The sequence below is a fragment of the Rhincodon typus genome, chromosome 11 (assembly GCF_021869965.1).
Source record: "Rhincodon typus isolate 14 chromosome 11, sRhiTyp1.1, whole genome shotgun sequence".
Taxonomy (NCBI): domain Eukaryota; kingdom Metazoa; phylum Chordata; class Chondrichthyes; order Orectolobiformes; family Rhincodontidae; genus Rhincodon; species Rhincodon typus.
Window position 1 is genome coordinate 3,286,130 of NC_063342.1, and position 21,617 is coordinate 3,307,746.

General features: G+C 40.8%; 1 protein-coding gene across 1 annotated transcript in view; it reads left to right on the top strand.

Annotated features, from left to right (window-relative positions):
• Positions 1 to 21,617, top strand: part of LOC109916713 (1,4-alpha-glucan-branching enzyme-like) — a 525,476-nt gene that overhangs the window by 95,823 nt on the left and 408,036 nt on the right. The window contains exon 3 of the mRNA XM_048602999.1: positions 15,703 to 15,818. Coding sequence (XP_048458956.1) covers positions 15,703 to 15,818 — 116 coding nt within the window. The remainder of the gene's footprint in view (positions 1 to 15,702; positions 15,819 to 21,617) is intronic.

The following is a 21,617-nucleotide window of genomic DNA, read 5'->3' on the forward strand; positions in this document are numbered from 1 at the left end:
GTCTCTTTTTAATGTTTGTTTTACATAGAAGTAAACTTTATTTTGTATTCATGTGCCATTCCTATTCCTCACCTGCTTGTTTCATTGCTTTATGAATTGCTTTGATCGTGTGATAACTGTATGAAATTTTATCGCGATAATGATAGTTTGTGACAAAGTTGTGGAGAAATTAAATTGGGTTAATTTTTTTGAAAAGTTGTAATACATACATTTTACATTCTATTTCCATCAGACAATATATTCATTAAAACTTAGACTGGGTTACGATGCCTAAAGTTGCTCGAACATTGAGCATTGCATATGTGCAGTAAAGCCTCGGTATCCATGAGTTCACGACTTGCGGATTTGCTTATCCGTAGCTACAAAATTCAATATCTGCCATTTTAATCGATTTTTAAATGAACTCTGAGCTTACAAATTTAATCATTTGTGGGGGATCTCAGAAACGGTACCCTCAGGGATACAGTGGAAGGACAAGGTAATTGCCAATATAAAAGCTGTTTTTGAGTAGTATATTAGTGCCTCCTATTGCTGGACAATCGAGGTCTAGGCTAGTCAGCCTGTCAGTGATTTCAAATTCCACCGAGGATAATTTAAAAATTTTGATTTTGGAGTTTAAAAAATCCTAGGAATGAAAATAAAAGTATCATTTTAAATCACAATGAAGCTGTTGGGCTGCTGTAAAAATCCAACTGGTTCGCTGAAGCCATTAGTAAACCTCCGACCTGATCTGATCTAAACAATGTGGAACTCCACTTCCACTGCTTTCTGAAGTGACCAGCTACTTCAGCGAAACTAGGGATGAGCAGTAAATGGCCTGACCATTATGCCCAAACCCTATGAATTGCAAACATTCATCACATGGAGAAATATTTGAGGAAAAAATTGCCCAAAAGAGAGGAAAAGTCCATAGTTCGCCTGGTTTGGGAAAGTTTCTGCAGTGTTTTAGATGGGTATGTTTAACTAAGACAAACATGGCTTAGTGAATGTAAAGCATTCAAGTTCTTTAAGGTTTTGGAGTAGATCTGTAGCTCGGGTTGTGGGTGTTGAAGTTGGTTGGCTCGCCAAGCTGGTTTGTTGTTCCGCAGACATTTTGTTACCGTGCTTGGTAACATCCTCAGCGCATCCTCTGATGAAGCGTCGGTGTGTTTTCCCGCCTGGTTTTTAAACTCTGGGGTCCGTTGTGATGGATTGCCTCACTTCTGGGTTTCCTCCATAGTGGAATGTATACGGGGTCGAGTTCAATGTGTTTATTAATAGCATGCTTTGTGGCGTGCAATGCTTCCAGGAATTCTCGTGCTTGTCTCTGCCAAGCCTGTCCCAGGATCTTGGTGTTGTCCCAGTCGAAGTCGTGGTTCTCCTTGTCCATATGGATTGAGATGAGTAGTAGATCTGTAGCTCGGGTTGTGGGTGTTGAGGAGAACCACATTGACCGGCTCCCCCTTGTCAATTTTCCTAGTTAGATCTTCATAGAATTCCAACAGATTTTTCAAGCATGATTTCCCCTTCATAAATCTATGCTGACTCTGTCTGAACCTGCCAACGCTTCCTAAATGCCCCGCTGTAAAGTTCTTGATAATGGATTTGAGAATTTTTCCCACTACCAATGTTAGGATTACTGGTGTATAATTCCCTGTTTTCTCTCTACCTCCCTTTTAGAATATTGGAGTGACATTAGCTACCTACCAATCTGCAGGGACTGTTCCAGAGTCTATGGAATCCTGGAAGGTGACCACCAATGCATCCACATGAATTCCATGGTTGAGGTGGGAATAGCTGTCCTTGATATCGAGGCAGCATTTGACCAAGTGTTTCAACAAGGAACCCTAGTGATATCGAAGCCAATGTGGATCGAGAGAACACACTCCACTGGTTGGAGTAATTTCTAACATCTGCCCTTGGCATCGCTTAAGGAGTTCCTCAGGTTAATCATCAATGAATTTCCAAGCTCAAGTCAGAAGTGGGGGTGATCGTTGATGGTTGCACAGTGTTGTGTATCATTTCTAACTTGACAGCCACTGAAACAGTTTGTCTCCAAGTGCAACAACGGATGTTCAACGTTAAGGCATGGACTGAAAATAACATGTGCGCCGCACAGGTTCGAGGTAATGAACAGCTCTCTTTGACAATCAATGCCATTTACTTGACACCAGGAACCCCGCAGAGAGCAAGCCACTTCCTAGTTCCCAAACACCACCTACCAGGCATAAGTTCGAAGTGAAACAAACAAACAACAGAAATTGCTGGAAAAACTCGGCAAGTCTGGCAGCATTTGTGTAGAGAAACAGTTAACATTTCGAGTCCAGTATGACTCCTTAGAACGTGGGGGGAGGCGATGGCCTAGTGGTATTATTGTCGGACTGTTAATCCAGAGAGCCAGATAATGTTCTGGGGACCCGGGTTTGAATCCCACAATGGCAGATGGTGGAATTTGAATTCAATAGATATCTGGAATTAGCAATCCAATGATGACCATGAATCCATTGTCGATTGTCAGGAAAAACCTATCTGGTTCACTCATGTCTTTTAGGGAAGGAAACTGCCATCCTTCCCTGCTCTGGCCTACATGTGACTCCAGACCCACAGCAATGTGGTTTACTCTGAACTGCCCTCTGGGTAATTAGGGATGGGCAATAAATGCTGCCTGGTCAGCAACGCCCTCATCCCGTGAATGAATAAAGAAAAAAAGTGAAGGAGTGTGATGGAGTACTCTCCATTTGCCTGGATATTGTAACTCCAGCAACATTCAAAAAGCTTGACACCCTTCAGAACAAATCAGCATGCTTGATTGTTAAGCTGGTCATTAGCTATTGTGGTTGCAATGTACATCATTTGCAAGACGCACTTTAAAGGCTAATTCAACAGCACCTTCCAAACACACGACCTCTGCCGCTTAGAATGTCAGGGGATGCTTGGAAATACCACTCATCACCTGCAAGTTCCCTTAGGTTGCATGCTGTCCTGAATTGCAACTAGTTTGCATTTCCCTTTGTTGTCATTGGGTCAAATTCCTTGCTTCCTTACACCATAGTGGCTGTGCATACCCAGCATGGACTACAGTGCTTCAAGGGATGCTCACTACATTTTAGAAGGCATTTACAGAGGGGCAATAAATGCTGAACTTGGCATTAAAACAAAACCAGCTTATAGATCACTGATGAATCCACAGCTTGTTGTAACAAGAGTACATGAACACCAACTGGCTACAAAAAGACACGACCAATACTCACTCATCTCAATCCACATGGACAAGGAGAACCACGACTTCGACTGGGACAACACCAAGATCCTGGGACAGGCTAGGCAGAGACAAGCACGAGAATTCCTGGAAGCATGGCACTCCACGAAGCATGCTATTAATAAACACATTGAACTCGACCCCATATACATTCCACTACGGAGGAAACCCGGAAGTGAGGCAATCCATCGCAACGGACCCCAGAGTTTAAAAACCAGGTGGGAAAACACACCGACGCTTCATCAGAGGCTGCACTGAGGATGTTACCCAGCGCGGTAACTAAACGTCTGCGTAACAACAAACCAGCTCGGCGAGCCAACAACCTCAACACACACAACCCGAGCTACAGATCTACTCCAAAATCTTATTGTTGTAATCCTCTCCAGTATTTGTTTCATTGGGATAATTAAATTTGCCACTGCAATCACCAAGTTTTGTTCACATTCTGGCTCTCAGAACTGAACGTTGGAAATAGTTACTGTCTAAGATTTATATTATCCAATTTAGCTCCTGTTATGAACTCTGAGGTAAATCTTTGGGAAACACTATCTTTCTGTTCCTGTCTTCTGCTTGCTCTGCAGAATGACTCTTTGAAGTGTAGAAAATATGTCAACGCTGATGAGCTTTTTTTTGTTAAGACTTTGGTTCACTGAAAGTTTTCATCAACCGTTTGATGTTTGGACCTGTTAAAATTATGACTGAAATGGCGGGGTGGGGGGGAGTGCACTGCTGCTCTAGGCTCACTATTCCACAGGTCACAACACTTTTTGAAAATTACATATGTTCTGATACGACCAATCGTATACTTTCTCTGTATTTGTCGTATCCATCAATCAGATGTATTTGATTTTGACTTATTTTTAAAGAAAATACACAATGTACACTCCTCCAGCTTTGGTTGAAACAAATGTCTGAATTGTAAAACAAAAATTGTGAACAATAGTGATCCCAGCCCTGATAATTCTCCCTTTGGCATTCAATGGCATTATCACTTCTGAATCCCGCACAATCAACATCCTAGGGGTTCCCATTGACTAAAACCTCAAACTGGTACCGTACTGTAGCCACAATCTCTGATCCGAGGCTGGGAATTCAGTAGTGAGTAACTTAGCTTCTTACTCCCGAAAGCTTGTCAACCATAAAGAAGGCACAAGTCAGGAGTATGATGAACATTCCTCACCTGGCTGAAAAATTGCACTTCTCACACTGAAGAAGCTCATTATTGACAGGGCAAAGCTTGAATAGCCATTGTTTCTATCCCCAAAGTTGCTGCTTTGGCTCATTCCAAACCCATGACCAATATCAACTGAAGAATTAATGCAGCACTTCCACGGGCATGCCACCACCTACAGGTCTCCCTCCAAGCCGCATACCATCCTGACTCGGAACTGTATCGCAACTCCTTAACTTTTGTTCTACCAGAGTCATGGAACTCCCTTCCTAATAGCACTGGTGTATCTAAACCACATGGAACACTATAGTTCAAAAAAAGCAGCTTGCCATTTCCTTCTCAAGGATACAATTATGAAGTAGTGATAAACGTTAACCTTCTCAGTGACACCTTTATCCTGCTATGACAAATGAAATACTTGTTTCTGTTTCCAGAGCTATAGTCGTAAGGTGAGGACGATCAAAGTGTATTTTACTGAAGTGGAGGATTGAATTTCTCATGATTTTGCTGGTGCTGAATGCACGAGACTTCACCACTCTGCATTTCAGCTTTCAAGATTGCATGTGGATGGTTTGCTCATGAGCGACAGGAACTTTGGAAAAATTGCATGATCGTAATTGCAGCTTTGCGCTCTATCTTTTCGATGCTTCAAATTTAGTTTCACCAGTTGATAAACAGTATGGGGAATTCTGCTGACTCTTTGCAGCTTAATACAAAGCCTTGCCTGACGGGGAATTACTTTTTGTTTGACTTGATGGAAAATATTGTGGCCAGTAATGGTGTCTGCCTAATTTTCTGTTGTTCAGTCTGTTCTAGGTCTTGGGATTCCTCATTAATGCAAAGGGAAACCCTTGAATTGATAGTTACAATTACATTTCTAATTGGTAACCTCAAGACTTCAACTCTGTTTTGCGTTCTGAAACGTCAGTGTTAGTTTTGGAGTTTCCCATTTCTTTTGTTGTTCATACCTTATGCTTTTTCACTTCCTCCCCTGCAAACTTCTCTTTGCCTTTGATACCCCTCGCCTTGTTCCTCCCCTTCCTATGAGCCGTTTTACATTGTTATGATGTTCTGGTGCTTGTTCAACAGAGTTTGTCTCCAGGTAACGCCAGGATAGGAAGGTAAAGTGTCAAACAGCAAACTTTTAATATAACTGTTTTACGACAGTTCTTGTGTGAAGATGGATTCTTCACATTTTCAATTATATGGAAAGTGCTAATTCCTAATATTCACAAAAGCAATATGTGTGGTGCAAATGTCATTTTAAATCCTGAATTAGCAGACAGATTGTTGAATTTTTTGTATGACCCTGATACAGCAACACTCTACAAAGACTGCCTAATCTGCAATTTTCACCTCTGTCAGTTGGAGACCTAAAACTGAAGACCGGTTTCTTTTAACTATTACAATCTTCAGTGTTTGTTTTTCTCTCATTGCATCTAGGCCTCACTGCTGTCAAATAAACACCATGCTGAAGTTTGATAAGTTTTATTTGTGATGTGCAAGTCTGTGAACAGCCTAGTATATGCAAATAAAATAGACAGTTGAGTAAAATAATGTACATTTAGGGAATATCATGGATTAAAAAGACAATGAACTGCAAATACACCAATGAAATAGGGAGGTGATAATCTTTTTTTGTGCCTGTAAGACTGCGCATGACAGATGCCATCCTTCTTTATGTTTCGTGCATTCCCGTTGTCCTGTGTAATCCACCCTTGCCAATCCTTACCCTTCTTTCCTGTTTATAGCTCACTGTCCATCCCATGAGACCCAGTAACCCCTACTTATGGGATCTAGATGTTAATTAAAGCATTACAGAATGTTTCGAAATGAAAATTTCACTACAGCAATATGTAACTTTCTTTTTCAGGTGGGGAAGTCAAGGACAAAAGGGGCATAGCCTTAACATCAGAGCCAGAGCAATCAGGAGTAAAGTGAGGCAACACTTATTTACATAATACATGACAGAATTGTGGAACTTCTAAAGTATGAAACAGAAGATGCTCATTGAATAATTTTGAGCTTGTATTTGGTCAATTTTTTGCTAACCAAGACTATAACAGGATATGAAGCCAAAGCTGGTTGATGAATTTACAGTGCAGATGGTCATTGTCATGGTTTAGTCTGAAGTAGTGCATTCCCAAACTGCCCTTACGCTCTTGCAAGAGCACAGCACAAAGGTGATTCTCCCCACTGATTCTTTGAATTTCTCTTTGTAATTATTCTGTCTGGCTTGTTTTGTAAGTTTTGAATCAGATTGTGAACAGATTCAATTCATCTGCATTTGACCATTTCACATTTGAGCTTGTGTGTGTTTCTGTAAATATCAGACTCTCATCACTGATTGATTGTTGCAGCAGTGCACTTCAGCACTTATTTCCATTCAGAGCGAGGTCCTCTGATGTACATTGTTTCCTGTTTAACTGACTTCTAGTTTTGTGTGAGAGCTGGTCTGGCGCTGTAGAAAAATGATCACATCACATGAGACCAGGTAATGAATGTCAGCAGGCTATCTGATGTTGGATATTGCTGTAAATTTGACATATAATGCTTTACTGCAAAAGCCCATCAGTGACAAAGCTTGCAAAGGAATTGGAGTTTTGCTAACAGGCACAAAGAAAGGGGTAAAAATAGGATTAGATAACTCTGTTAAAGACTCACCACAAGTATGATGGGCTGAATGGTTATCTTTGCTATTTCCCCCCCCCATATTTCTCAAACCTGGTGTTCCAACTCTACCAAAAGTTCCTCATGTCAAATGTAGCTTTCTTTGCCCAATGTTCTGACAAGAGGAAGTTGACTGAACTTAATTGCTAACCAGCCTCATTATGTCTCATGTAGATAATTGCCTGATTTACCCATCAGCGGAGGTCCTTCTGTCATTACCTAAATATGATGACTGCAAGGTTTGGAAAAAAAAGTCCTTGTCGCGAGTCCCTGAAAGATCATATATGTGTCTTTGGAGATATGGCTACACTGTTTTCTACAAAACATGCATTTGCTCAACACAAAGCTTGTTCATATTGATGTTGATGCAAGTGGCTTTTTATTTTGTTCATTACTGGTGGATTTTTTTTTTCTTATGAATCCATCTTCGTTCTGGGGATATTTTCTGCCTGCGCAATTACTTGTATTTTGGAAAGGCACCGTAAATGCTTAAATTATTATTGGTATGCTTTTGAGAGCTGGAATAGTCTTAAAAGCAGATCAGAGGCTTAATTGATTTTGCTGGTCCATGGCATTATTGGATTGATGTCTCTCTTCAAGGATGAAAGCGTACTTTTGCTTTACAGAGCCAGTCATTGAATTAGAAAAGGTTGTTACATTTCTAACAGTGTACAATAGATTTATTTTAGAATACCTAGAAAAAGTATAAAATGTATAGCACAGGCCATTCAGCTGGTCCATGTCAGCATTATGCTCAAAACGTACTTCTCCCTGTCCATTTTATTTCCAGATCTAGGGTTGCAATGATAGTGAAGTATAATTTATAGAAAAGACCAACATTGGAGGCTGACAATTTACTGAGTTTGCTGAAATATTTTACTTAACATAAGGGAATAGAATAATAGAATTTGAATTTTATTTCCCATCTATTACTTTGATGTATGTTCACAGAGCTGATCTCAGCAAATTATTTGGAAACCTACAACAAACTTGGATGTTGTGTTCTTTTTACCTATTTTGGCGCTCAGTGGAAGTAGCTGACTGTAAACAAACCCAATCCAGTTTCTGCTGTCATTCTCCCCTTGGTGTCCTTAACCAAATTCACAAATGGCACCGTTCTCGTCCAACACTGTCTATAATTGTAGAATGATGTAAGATATGAAAGATGTAAGTGAATTGTAAATCATGGTTCATTTGAAAGAGCTATCAAATGGCTTCCATTCTTCTCTTTCTCTGTAGTTTTGCCACTTTATATGCTTGAATACGTATCACCTTGAATAATATCTCTTGAATGTTACAACTGAATGTGTTTCCATCACACTGTTAGGCATTGCATTCCATATCACCATTCGAAAAGAAATATTTCCTTGTATCACCTCTTGCCCTTTTGCCTCTTAATTTAACACTATCCTCTGGTTACTGATTCTTCTGCCATTTGAAACAGCTTTTCTTTATTTCCACTCTTACAACATTCGTGGTTTTGAACGTCTCCTTTAAAATTTCTCAGTCTTCTGCGTAGTAGGGGAAGAAGTCCATTTCTGCAGATTGTTTGTTTATATAAGTGAAGTGTCTCATCCCCCGTTATTGTGAATCTTCTCTAAGATTTCCACAGGGGAGGCGATGGCCTAGTGGTATTATCACTGGACTTTTATTGCAGGGACCCAGATAATATTCTGAGGAACCAGGTTCAAATCCCACCAGGGCAGATGGCGGAATTTGAATTCAATAAATATCTGGAATTAAGAATCTAGTGATGACCATGAATCTATTGTTGATTGTCAGGAAAAACCCATCTGGTTCACGAATGACCTTTGGGGAAGTAAACTGCCATCCTTACCTGGTCTGGCCTACATGTGACTCCAGACCCACAGCAATGTGGTTGACTCTTAACTGCCCTCTGGGCAGTTAGGGATGGGCAATAAATGCTGTCTAGCCAGCGATGCCCTTATTCCGTGAATGAATAAAGAAACAAACCTTGTCATCCACCTAAAGTGTAGTGCCCACGACAGAACACACCACTTCAGCTTTGCGTATCTTCCTTGCATTTGTACTCTCTTCCTGTACAGGTAAAGCCAAAAATTCCAAATGCATTGATTGTTAACCTTCTCAAGTAACGTGTAACTTTCAACAATTTGTTTAGATAAGTTCCTCTGTTCTTGTATATGAAAAAGTATCACTAAATGATTCACGACGCTTCTCTTCATTCCTCTCACAAAATGCATTACTTCACAACTTTTTGCATTGAATTTCATTTTCTGTCCAGTTTGGTAGTACTAACTTCATGCTTACACTTCTAACTGTTTGGAGTCTCCTGAAAAATATTCTCTTATTCACCGCAGCAGCGCTTAACCGAACGCATCCTTACCCTAACAACTTCTCCTTTAACTCCTCCCACTTCCTACAGACTAAGAGGGTGGCCATGGGAACCCGCATGGGCCCAGGTTATGCCTGCCTCTTCATAGGATACATGGAACAGTCACTCTTCCGCTGCTACACAGGCACTATCCCCACCTCTTCCTTGGGTATATCGATGACTGTATTGGCACTGCCTTGTGCTCCCACGAGGAGCTTGAACAGTTCATCAACTTTACTAACACCTTTCACCCCAACCTCTCATTCATGTGGACCATCTCTGATACCTCCCTCTCTTTCCTGCACCTGTCTGTCTCCATCTCTGGTGACCGCCTCGAAACCGACCCCACTCCCCACCTCCCCCCAACTACTTTGGTAGTCGAAAATGCACTCAGTTACATCTATTGCATTTCCTGCACCTCTGCACCCAACAAAAACAAAGACAGAATCACCCTTGTCCTCACATATCACCCCACCAACCCCCGTATCCAATGTATTATTCTCCGCCACTTCTGCCACCTACAATCTGACTCCAACAACCAAAAGCATATTTCCCTCCCCACCCTTATCTGCCTTTCATAGGAACTGCTCTCTCCGCAACTCCCTCATCCGCTCCACACTCCCCACTAACCCCACCACACCCGGCACCTTTTCTTGCAACCGCAGGAAGTGTGACACCTGCCCCTACACCTCCCCCCTCACTTCCACTTAGGGCACCAAACAAACCTTCCACATTGGCAGATGCGCAGGTGAACCTCTGTCTAATGTGGTCTATTGCATCCGCTGCTCCTGATGCGGTCTCCGCTACATCGATGAGACCAAGTGGAGGTTCGGAGACCGCTTTGCAGAGTACGTGCGCTCTGTTTGCGACGAATGACAACGCCTTCCGGTCGCAAACCAGTTCAACTCCCCCTTCCACTCCCTGGGTGACATGTCCATCCTAGGCCTCCTCCATTGTCACAATGATGCCATCCGGAAACTGGAGGAGCAGCACCTCATACTCCACCTTGGGAGCCTACAGCCCAACGGCCTAAATGTGGATTTTACCAGTTTCAAAATCTCCTCCTCCCATGACCAACCTTCCCTCTCATCCCTGCCTGCTTGACCTGACACAACCTGTCCATCCTCTCTCCCACCTATCTGCTCCTCCTACCTCAGTGACCAATGCCCACCACTGCCTTCCTGCACTCACTTATCACCATCCCACCTACCTTCCCTGGTCCCAGCCCTCCTGTCTATTTCAGAGCTACCTTCCCCCTCCCCCATTTCTGAAGAAGGGTCCCGACCCGAAACGTCAACTTTCCTCTGATGCTGCCTGGCCTGTTGTGTTCCTCCAGCTCCACACGACAGCATGCTCCCCAAGGATCTATCTCTGCTTTGTACTACCATGCCGATTTCTCTTTCTCAACTTCATGTTGGATCATGGAAGACCAAAGCTCAAAGACCCTCAAACAGTTGCTCCCGAGTGATGCACAAAAGCAGCACTGTGCCATCCGCAAGATGGACTGAAGAAATTCACCAAAGTTTCTTAGACAGCACTTTTTCCAAACTCAACTACTTTTATATATTTTTTCTAAGTATACTGCAAGGGCAAGGGCAGCAGATTCATTTGAACACCAATACCTGCAAGATCTCCTCCAATTCATACATCACCCTGATTTGGAAATATATCACCGATCCTTCAGTATCACTGGGTCAGAATTTTGGAACACTCTCTCCAATCGTGGGTGAAGCAGCCAAATGGACTGCAATGCTTCAAAGAGGCAGATCACTACCACCATCTTGAGGGAGACTAGGGATAGGCAATAAATTTTGGTCTAGCCTGTGAAGCCCATGTCCCCTGAATGAATTAGAAATGAAATCCTTCATCTGCTGCTCCTGGTTGGCACATGCAATTTATTTTACCCGCTGTTGAACTGCTCTTTCAGACTGTTTGTGATTAAAGGGTCCTGTTCAACTCATCCCTGAATTTTTGTCTTTGATCCTCTTGATCATTAAGGGAAATGTTAACTCTGATTTTTTCCTTCACAGATGCTGCCAGACCTGCTGAGCTTTTCCAGCAACTTTGTTTTTGTTCCTGATTTACAGCATCTGCAGTGCTTTCGGTTTTTATTTGGTATTCCACTCATTCTAAGTATCAATCTAGTAAATGTCCTTCAGTACATTTCATTTTTTTCCCTTGAATTAAGGCAACCAAAATTGCGCACTATTCTAGTGGCCTCACCAGTGCCCTGTATAGTACAACAATCTTTTATGTTCAGCCCAGCTGCCCTTGAAACACTCCTCCATGCCTTTACCCCTCTGTTCTCACTTAATCCAGTAATCCCCTGACTAGTGTCTCATTCTCCACTCTTAGTAAACTTCATTTCATCTGAAATGTTGCTTCCTTCGTCCGTCCATTTCCACTCAAAATCTTTTTTATCGCTAACGTACTGTGGCTTCTAGCCCAACCATGTCTCAAATTTAAAATCCTCCTTCCTGTGCTGAAATCAGACCACAACCTTTATCTTTCTATCTGTCACCACCTCCAGCCCTACAATCACCTTCCCATAACTCGGGTATTGTATACATGTCTTTTCTCATGCACATGTCTTCTTGCTACATCCTTGTCTCCCTTATTTGGGGTTCTCTTTCCAAACCTTTCTGTTTTTTCAACTCTTTGTTTTCCAAGATCCTCAAGAAAACGTATCTTTAGAAGGCTATTTTCCTTCTTGGATCTTCCTCTATCATTTTTCTCTGAAGTACTTGAGTGGGTTGTTGAGCCAGTGTGATTGTGTATGCAGGTTCTCAGAGATTGTTTGAAAGAGTACGCAGATTGGTAGAAAAATAAGCCTGTTGATAAAATTGAAGCCGTGAATTTAAAGAGACAATAGATATGAACTTAACCAAAGGGTAGACAGCAGAGAGTAGTGGTGAATGGTTACTTCTAATTCTGGAAGGAAGTATTTAGTGACGTGCCTCAGTGGTTGTGCTGTTTGACGTATAAATGAGCTTGACTTGGGTCAGGTTTCACAGCTTGCCTTTAAGCAGGAAGTTAGTAAACAAAAAGAGGGTTATACTCAAATTAGGAGAACAGAGATGAGTGAAATGATAGACATTCACACTGGCATAAAATATCTCTCCATCTTTCTTTTTCTAGAAAGAATATGAAGCAATGTGAACTAAAATGTACAGTTTTATGTGGACTACAGGTACCCAGATACCTGGGCATTCATGTAGATAATTCTTTGAAGGTAGTAGGACATGTTTGAACTGTTTTAATTAAGCACATGGGATGTGAAGGAATGACTAAATTTTAGTTTAAGGTTACATTTTCAGTCAGTAATAGTTAAAAATAAGTTGAAACTACGATGTTCAGAGGCAGAATAACGGAAGCTTTAGGTCCAGAACAATGTCGGTTCGTGCAGTGGGAAGATACTAAAGTGCATCAAGACACCTGATCATTGTCCAATGGAAATTGATTTGATTTTGATTTGATTTTTTACTGTTACATGTCCCAAGGTTCAGTATAACGTTTTGTCTTATGTGCTTTACAGCAGATCATACTATACAAGTGCATCGGGGTAACAGAATAGAGCGCAGGATATAATGTTACAGCTGCTGAGAAGTTGCAGAGAGTGTTCAACATTAACATTTGAGGTCCATTCAAAAGTCTGATAACAATGGGAAAGAAGCTGTTCTCAAATTTATTCATATGTGTATTCAAAATTTCATACCTTGCCAACAGGAGAGGGTGGAAGAGATATTACGGGGTGGGGCGGGTCTTTAATTATGTTGGTCACTTTCTTGATGCTGCAGGAAGTACAGATGAAGTCAATGGATGGGAGATAGTAGGAACTGCCGATGCTGGAGAATCTGAGATAACAAGGTGTAGAGCTGGATGAACACGGCAGGCCAAGCAGCATCAGAGGAGCACGAAACGTCAGCCTTCCTGCTCCTCTGATGCTGCTTGGCCTGCTGTGTTCATCCAGCTCTACACCTTGTTATCTCAATGGATGGGAGGCTGGTTTGTGTGATGGACTGGGCTGTATTTACAACTCCAGTTCCTTGCAGTCTTGGGAAAAGCAGTTGCCATACCATGCTGTGATGCATCCAGATAGGATGCTTTCTATGATGCATCTATAAAAATTTGTAAGAGTCCTGATGAAAATGCCAAATTTCATTAGCCTCGTAAGGTAGTAGAGGTGTTACTGTGCTTTCTTCATCATAGTGTCAATTATGTTTAGCGATTAGTGATCGTTGCTCCCAGGAACTTGATGCTATCGACCATCTCCACCTCAACACCACTTATACAGACAGGGGCGTGCCCTTCACTCTGCTTCCTGAAGTCAATGACCAGCTCCTTGGTTGATGGAGAGATTGTTGTCTCTACATCATGTCCCGAAGCACTGTATCTCCTTCCTGACTCCATCTCGTCGTTGATTGAGATCTGGCCTCCAATGATGGTGTCGGCAGCAAACTTGTAACCGGAGTTGGTGTGGAATTTGGCCGCACAATCGTATATGTATAAGGAGGATAGTTGGGGGCTGAGTATGCAGCCTTGTAGTGCACCGGCGTTGATTATTGTGGAGGAGGTTTTCTTACTGACTGCAGTCTGTTGGTCAGGCAGTTGAGAATTCAGTTACAGAGGGGAGAGCAGAGACCTCGGTCCTGGAGTTTGGAGATGAATTTGTTTGGAATTATGGTGTTGAAGGTGGAGCTGTGGTCAATAAATAGGAGCCTGAATAAGTAGGAGCCTGAAGTATCTGCAATTATACAGGGTATTGGTGAGGCCTCACCTGGAATATTGTGTGCAGTTTTGGTCTCCTTGTCCGAGAAGGGATGCTCTTGCTACAGAGGGAGTGCAGCAAAGGTTTACCAAATTGATTTCTGGGATGGCAAGACTGGTGTATGAGGAGAGATTGAGGTCGATTAGAATTGTATTCAAAGGAGTTTAGAAAAATGGTGGGGGGTGGGGGGTGGTGGTGGCGATCTCATAAAAACAGATAGACTTCTAACAGGATTAGACAGGTTAGATGCAGGAAGGATGTTCCTGATAGTGGTGGAGTCTAGAATCGTAGTTTAAGGAGAAGGAATTTCCTTTCAGGATTGAGATGAGAAGAAATTTCTTCATCCAGCTAGTGGTGAGCCTGTGCAATTCATTGCCACAGAAAGTAGTTGAGGCTAAAACATTATGTATTTCAAGAAGGAGCTCTTGTGGCTAAAGGGATCAAGGGAGATGGTGGAGTGTAGGATTAGAGTATTGAGCTCAATGATCAGCCATAATCATATTGAATTGCAGAATAGTCTTGAGGGGTCAAACGGCCTGCTCTTGCTCCTTTCTTCGCTGTTTCTATGAAAGCAAAAAAAGTTCTTTAAAATAATTGTGGAATCTTGCAGCAGAAAAGAAATTCTGTCCATCCTATGTGTATTACTCAATGATAAAGCATTGCAATTACTTCCACTCATTCTTGTGCTGTGCTTACAGCTCTGCAAATTTTCCCTGTTTGAGTACGTTATCTATTATGCTGTTCAAAGTTACCACCATATTAATGTGCAACTGCCACTAATGATTGTTTCCTAAATTGTCTTAGAACATTGAGAAATTTACCTCGTTTAAAGATGATCTTGGAGCATGGTCTAAGTGAGCAGCACAGAGTCTGTACTAAATTGACAGTAGAATTGCTACATACACAATTCAAGAATTCCAACATTGACATTGGAACAGCTTTCCAAAACTGTCATCGATATTAAGCAAATGTTTTGTGAGATGTACATTAATTTTAGTGACAGGAGCAGCAAGAGTCCCTTTAGGTTGTTGTCAGGCCCTTTTATCTACCTATTCTGTCTGATTCTTCATTTCATTTTTGCAATTGCTCTTTTTCATTCCTCCTTCAAGAAAAAAAAAGGAAGAACTTAAATTTTCGTAGTGGGTTCCAGCACCTCAGCAAGTCCCAAAGCACCTTATGTCCAATTAAGTCCTCTTGCACATGTAATCACCGATGTAGAAAACATGACAGCCAATTTACTAACAGCAAGATTAATCCTCTGGAGGAGAACAAATTTTCAACATGATGCAAGAACTGTATCCACAGAACCACGGATGATGCCTTAAGAGTCTTTAAAAATGAGCTATGGCATCACTGAATCTCTGCTTCATGTCTAACTGTTGTCTTTACTTCTACTTGGCATTACTTGTGTTGAGAGTTTTGGGCAATTCATTAGTCTTTTGATAACTGTATAAATATTCCATATAGTGTGAGATTGTAGTAAATCCGTACATTTCTTTTAGATGGCTGGAAGTCCTCTTCACATCGTTACAAAATGTTGCCATTTGGGAAATGGGAGCTGCACATTCCACCCAGAGCTGATGGTTCATCTCCGATACCCCATGGGTCGAAGCTTAAGGTGAGCATTTTGCATACGTAGTTTCACGTGAAAAGCGCAATGCTTTTACCATGAATAAGCTTTGTTACATTAGAATATTTGTCTCACTGCTTATTTGGAGATCATTAGAGTGTTTTTCCGCATGAAGTAAGTTCCTGTCAACGTTTCTCTTGATTGGTAGTGGAAGAGATGAGGAAGTGAGCTCTCTTTGGACAGAAATTTTTGTACAAGTAGTTCAATATTTGTGAAAAAGTCAGCAACTCATCATTTGCTGTGCTTAAATTCTCCAGTAGCTCTGTTCAGCCAATTGATTAACTGTTGATTTAAACTTGACAACTTTCTCAGACCAAGTCACTCTTGATCCTGCAGTTCCAGTTATTTTCAGGGTTTGTGATCAGTCTCAGTCAAGAGCAGTTCCTAACTTTTCCAGCTTTAGGAAGTAAAGCAGTTTTTCCATACTAGGTTTAGTAGATATCTGGCATACTTTTCTGCCAAAAACCTTTTGAAACTGGGTCAGTTAGAGCTATCAAGACCATGATGGATTGATTTGAGTTAGGCAAAGGAATGCAGGAGATGTATCAACTTGTGATATAGATCAGGCAAGAATTCCTTGGATGACAACTGACTGGACTGAAGATCCTGTGCTCCTTCTCTCAACAATTCTGTTTCCTTGCATGCAGATGAGTCATGTTCCTGGTCTGAGGCCATCCTTAGCTGGTAACTCACCTAGTTCTCAATCCTTAATAAATTATTTTGCCTACGTTTGCCCATTTTCTCTAATTGGGATGAACCAATTTTCTATCTGTCTCGCTGCCAACAAATGAAGTTTGGAGCGTGTGTGTAAGTCAATTCATGTGACGCAGTTTCACACGATCAGCTGCCCAGGTTTTATAAGTCCTGAAAAAAGCTGCTATTGATTAAGCTTAGGGTCAAGTTTAGCAGACTTACTTAGTTCACATTCCTTTTAACAATTAATTTAATCTTTGCTTCGTGGCACTTTGATGAAATAGTTGCCCAGTGTGGCCATGCCAATATTGAGAATTCACTGTCATCTAAACCGTAGATTTATATGTCATTCACGACAATGGACTGAGTGTGCATTTGTGACAAAGAAACTATACAGTTCCCTAAAATCAAATTCTTAAGTCTGATGCTGGCTGTGTACCTTCTCCAATATCTGCAGAGAATTGGTGCAAACAGCCTTTACTGGTGGTGCTCGTTATGTCTGAAGATTTACTGGACTCAAAATGTTAACTCTGCTTTCTTCCTGCAGATATTGCCAGACCTGCTGAGTTTCTCCAGCATTTTCTGTTTTTGTTTCAGATTTCTAGCGTCTGCAGTTTTTTGTTTTATTATATCTCATCATGTCTGGTTGCACTTGAGGGCGCTATTTTGCTTCCAAGGGCCAATATTTTTCTTGCTTTAGTCATTCATGGGATGAGGGCATCGCTGGCTAGGCAGCATTTATTGCCCATCCCTAATTGCCCAGAGGGCAGTTCAGAGTCAACCACATTGCTGTGGGTCTGGAGTCACATGTAGGCCAGACCAGGTAAGGATGGCAGTTTCCTTCCCTAAAGGACATTAGTGAAAAAGATGGGATTTTTCCGACAATCCACAATGGATTCATGGTCATCATTAGATTGTTAATTCCAGATATTTTATTGAAATCAAATTCCACCATCTGCCGTGGCAGGATTCAAACCCAGGTCGCCAGAACATTATCTGGGTCTCTGGATTTAACAGTCCAGCGATAATACCACTCGGCTATTGCCTCCCCTTAGTCAACATGTAAGCATTAATAAGAAATCGTGAAACACTCTGGCGAAACCTGAGAGTTTACATTTGTATAGAACCTTTAATGTAATAAAAATGTCCAAGGGCATTTCACAGAAGTGTCATCAGAGAATATGACATACAACCTTGGAAGAAGATGCGAGGTTACCCGGCAAGTTCGCATCAAGGGGTTAGCTTTTAAGAGCCTCTTATCGGAAAAAGAGAAGTGACAAAGTTGAGAAGTGTAGGGAATAACTTCTAGAAGTTGAGTTGGCAATCTCATTGGCAGTTACAGTGGTGGTTATGAAATCAAGAATTTAAACACATCATAATCTTTTTAAAATTGAGGTTGTGGACTGGGAGTCAAAGTAGGTCAGCGAGCAAACAAAAACAGAAATTGTTGAAGAACTCAGCTTGAGTTCTGAAGGAGAGTGGATTAACTCTGCTTTCTTTCACAGATGCTGCCAGACCTGCTGAGTTTCTCCAGCAATTTCTGTTTTTGTTTGTTTCAGGTCTCCAGCATTTGCAGTTCTTCGTTTTATTTAGGTTGGAAAGCATTAGCTTCAAGAAATTATGGTGCCTCATTTGTGTTCTCGCACTGCTTTTGGAGGTTAGATTGTCACATAAGCGAACGTTAAAGAATGGTAAAAGCCCGCTCCCTCAGTCAGCCTGCCCCACGCACGTTTGTGAGTATTATCCGTAACATTAACTCAATGCAATGTGTTCACCTGGAAGTGGCTAGCAATCCAGGCCAATTTAGACAGAAGCATCTGCACCACCAGGTGATCACTCTTGCTCTGATAATTCTGTGAAATAGCTACTTTTTTTGTAAAAAAAAAAAAGTGTTCTCTGTTTCAGACAGAAACAGTTCCAATTCTTACATGATGCAGTTTCATGAATTTCGTTTCACAAATTGTCAGAAATCTATCGCAAAGGTCCGTTATTGTTGGGCAAAAGAACCATCTTGTAGCAAGTAAACTAAACCAAGCTTCCCACAAATTTAAGTTGTGGGCTGTAGTGTCTCATATGTATTTACTTGAAACAAATTTTGAACTCAAGCACAATTTATTCCACATAGTCTTTTAAACATCAATCATATCTTTTCTGGAATGTAGAGTGTCAGATGGTAATTATGATTTTTCAAGCAGAATTAGTCAGGTTGTCGTGTAAGCTTTCAAAAACATCAACAAAATCCTCAATGTGAGGAGATTGAAACCAGACATTGTGTTCCAGAGATCTTACAAAGGTCAATTGTACTTGAACATTGTAAACTTGAACATTGTAAACAAAGTTGTAAACTTGAATATCATGTACTTTAACTCATTGCATTAAACATACTTTAACTATCACATTGAGTATTGCTCATGAACTTCCAGAGGTCTATGCCCTAGAATGTCCAGAGCGCCCTCTCTCTCTCCAGCTGCTTTCAAGGCATTTGTGAACGTTGAACACTGGACTTCTCCAAACTAAACATCAATTTTCAGTCATGGGTTTGATCACTGTATGCACCAAAATTCAGCTCCAGAAGTTGAGTATTTACAATCTGAATATCGCAAACAGTATGTCTATATTGGTTTATGCCCCTAATGGCTACATCTAGCTTATTGATTTTAAAACAATGTAAATGTATTTTATACACAAATTCCTGCAGAAGATGCTGGTCTCTAAATAAATCCAAATTGATCTATAATTACTTTATGCCTTTATTCTTCCAAGCAGTTTTCAATCATCTCGACTATCTTAAAAAGTGAAGTAGCTCACGTTGATATGATCATTGCTGATCTAGGGCTTCAGCTCCATTTTTCTGCCTGCTCCACATGTTACTGAATTTCTTGAGACCAAAATCGTTTTATTCCAGCCTTACCTATAATCAGTGCTTCAGCATCCACAATCCCTGTGAGTAGAGAATTCTGAAGATTCAAAGCCATTTGAGTGAAAAGATTTCTCCTCTTCTCAGTTCTGCTTGATCATCCACCTAACCTGATGTTTTGTCCTTGTGTTTTAGATGTCCAAGCCAACAGAAACAAATCTCCATATCAATCCCTTCCAGAATCTTGTATATTAAAATGAGATAGCCACTCATCCTAAGAAACCCCAAAGAATACAGACCCAATGTACTCATCTCTCACCATGGGACAACCCTTTACTCCCAGGAAGAAATAGGGAACCTCTACTGTACAGCCTTCGATATAAGTATTTCCTTAAATGATGAGACCAAAACTGCATATATTATTCCAGGTGCGGTCTTACCAAAGCCTTTTTCAATTGTAGTAAAACATCTTCATTTCTGTACTCCAATATCCTTGCATAAAGGCCATTTTCTTTTGTAATCATTTGTTGTACCTGAATGCTAGTTCAGTAATTTTTGTGCAAGTACACCCAAGTCTCACCGAGCACTAACATTTTAAATGTTTAATGTTTTATGAAAAATACAGTATTCCGTTTTTCTCAACATAATGAATAACCATACTGTGCCACATTATACTGCTTCTACCATTTTGTTGCCCCCACACTTTGTAGCCTTTGTGTCCTCCCTGTCAGTTTACATTTTCATCTAGCTTTTTATCATCAGCAAGCTAAGACTCATTACTGTCTACCTCACTGACTGATTCATCAATGCACATATACCATGAAGACTGAAGCCTTTGTTCTTGTTTAATGTGGTACAGTTGTCTACGTATATTTCCAAAAAGCTTTTGGCAATCCACCAGGCTTCCCTCATCCATCATCCTGGTGACTTCTTCAAATTTGAATTTAAGGTATCATTTTATTCAGAACACCCAACATAGCTTCCTAATCTGTTTTTATGAAAAACACAACAAATAGCTTACAAGGTCACATCTGATGACCTTATCTATTTAACTATAGTACCATCACATTAAGTCTTGTGCTCTTGAGAGCTGTGACTCAGTGATTCTTTAACTCTAAAGAAGTTGCAAGCTCACAGCTTTCTCCACATTCAGCTTGACATAGGAAAGCAAACAAACCAAATGGCAGAACATATTTTATTTGGCTCCTTTGGCAGAAACAAAGTCCTTCTCTGTTTGCCACCCACTTCAGCTCTGCCTTTCCCAACTCTTCCTCCTCCTTGGATTTTTTGATTTAAGTATCAAACCAGGTAATTTTATTTAATATCACTAGATAGAAACAATTTATCAAACTGATCTTGGTAATGTTTTTAATTTCTACGTATATTAAACGAACAAGAAACTGAATTCTGCTCATGTTTTGAGATTTGTGATCAGACTAGATACTTCTCCCACAGATTTGGGATTACTTGTGTTAATTTTAGTAGATTCATACATTTAAAGTAGTGTATTATCCTCCAAATTATAGAAGACATAGAAACATTGGAGGAGGTGCAAAGAAAGTTTGGAGAAATAACTAGAACATGTCACGGAATGCTGAGTGTTTTCTAGAAAAGAGAAGGCTGAAGGGAGCTAAAGGCTCTATGTTGGAGATTAACCAACGTTAAGAATTAAATATTCTACAGTACTTGACCTTTTGCAGAGATGGGCAAAATGAAGAAGCAGGAGCATTTGTTATGATAATAAAGGATGATGTAAAATTCTCTACACTCAGAAAAATTTTCCTCATACTGGAATGTAGCAAATGTAAACCCCCTAATCAAGAAGGGAGAAAACACGAATCTACAGGCCAGTTAATTACCCTGATGTCTGTCCTAGGGAAGGTTATAGAAACAATCGCTAAAGAGATCATAGCTACACAGTTGTAAGAATTCAGGGTAATTAGGAAAAGTCAACATAAGTTTCATGAAGGGACTGTCATGTGTAACCAATTTATTGGAGTTCCTTGAAGGAGTAACATATGCTGTGGATATAAGAGAGCCAATTGATATCTAGCAGTTGGGTTTCCAGAAAGTGTTTGATAAGACACCATTTCAAAGGTTATTGTGGAAAATAAAAGCTAGTGGTGTAGAGAATAAAATTGACAGAAAATTGGCTGGCAGGTGGGCAAAAACGGGGCATGTTTAAATGGGTCTTTTCTGATCAGGATGTGACAGAGTGACTCTCAAGAGTCTAAACT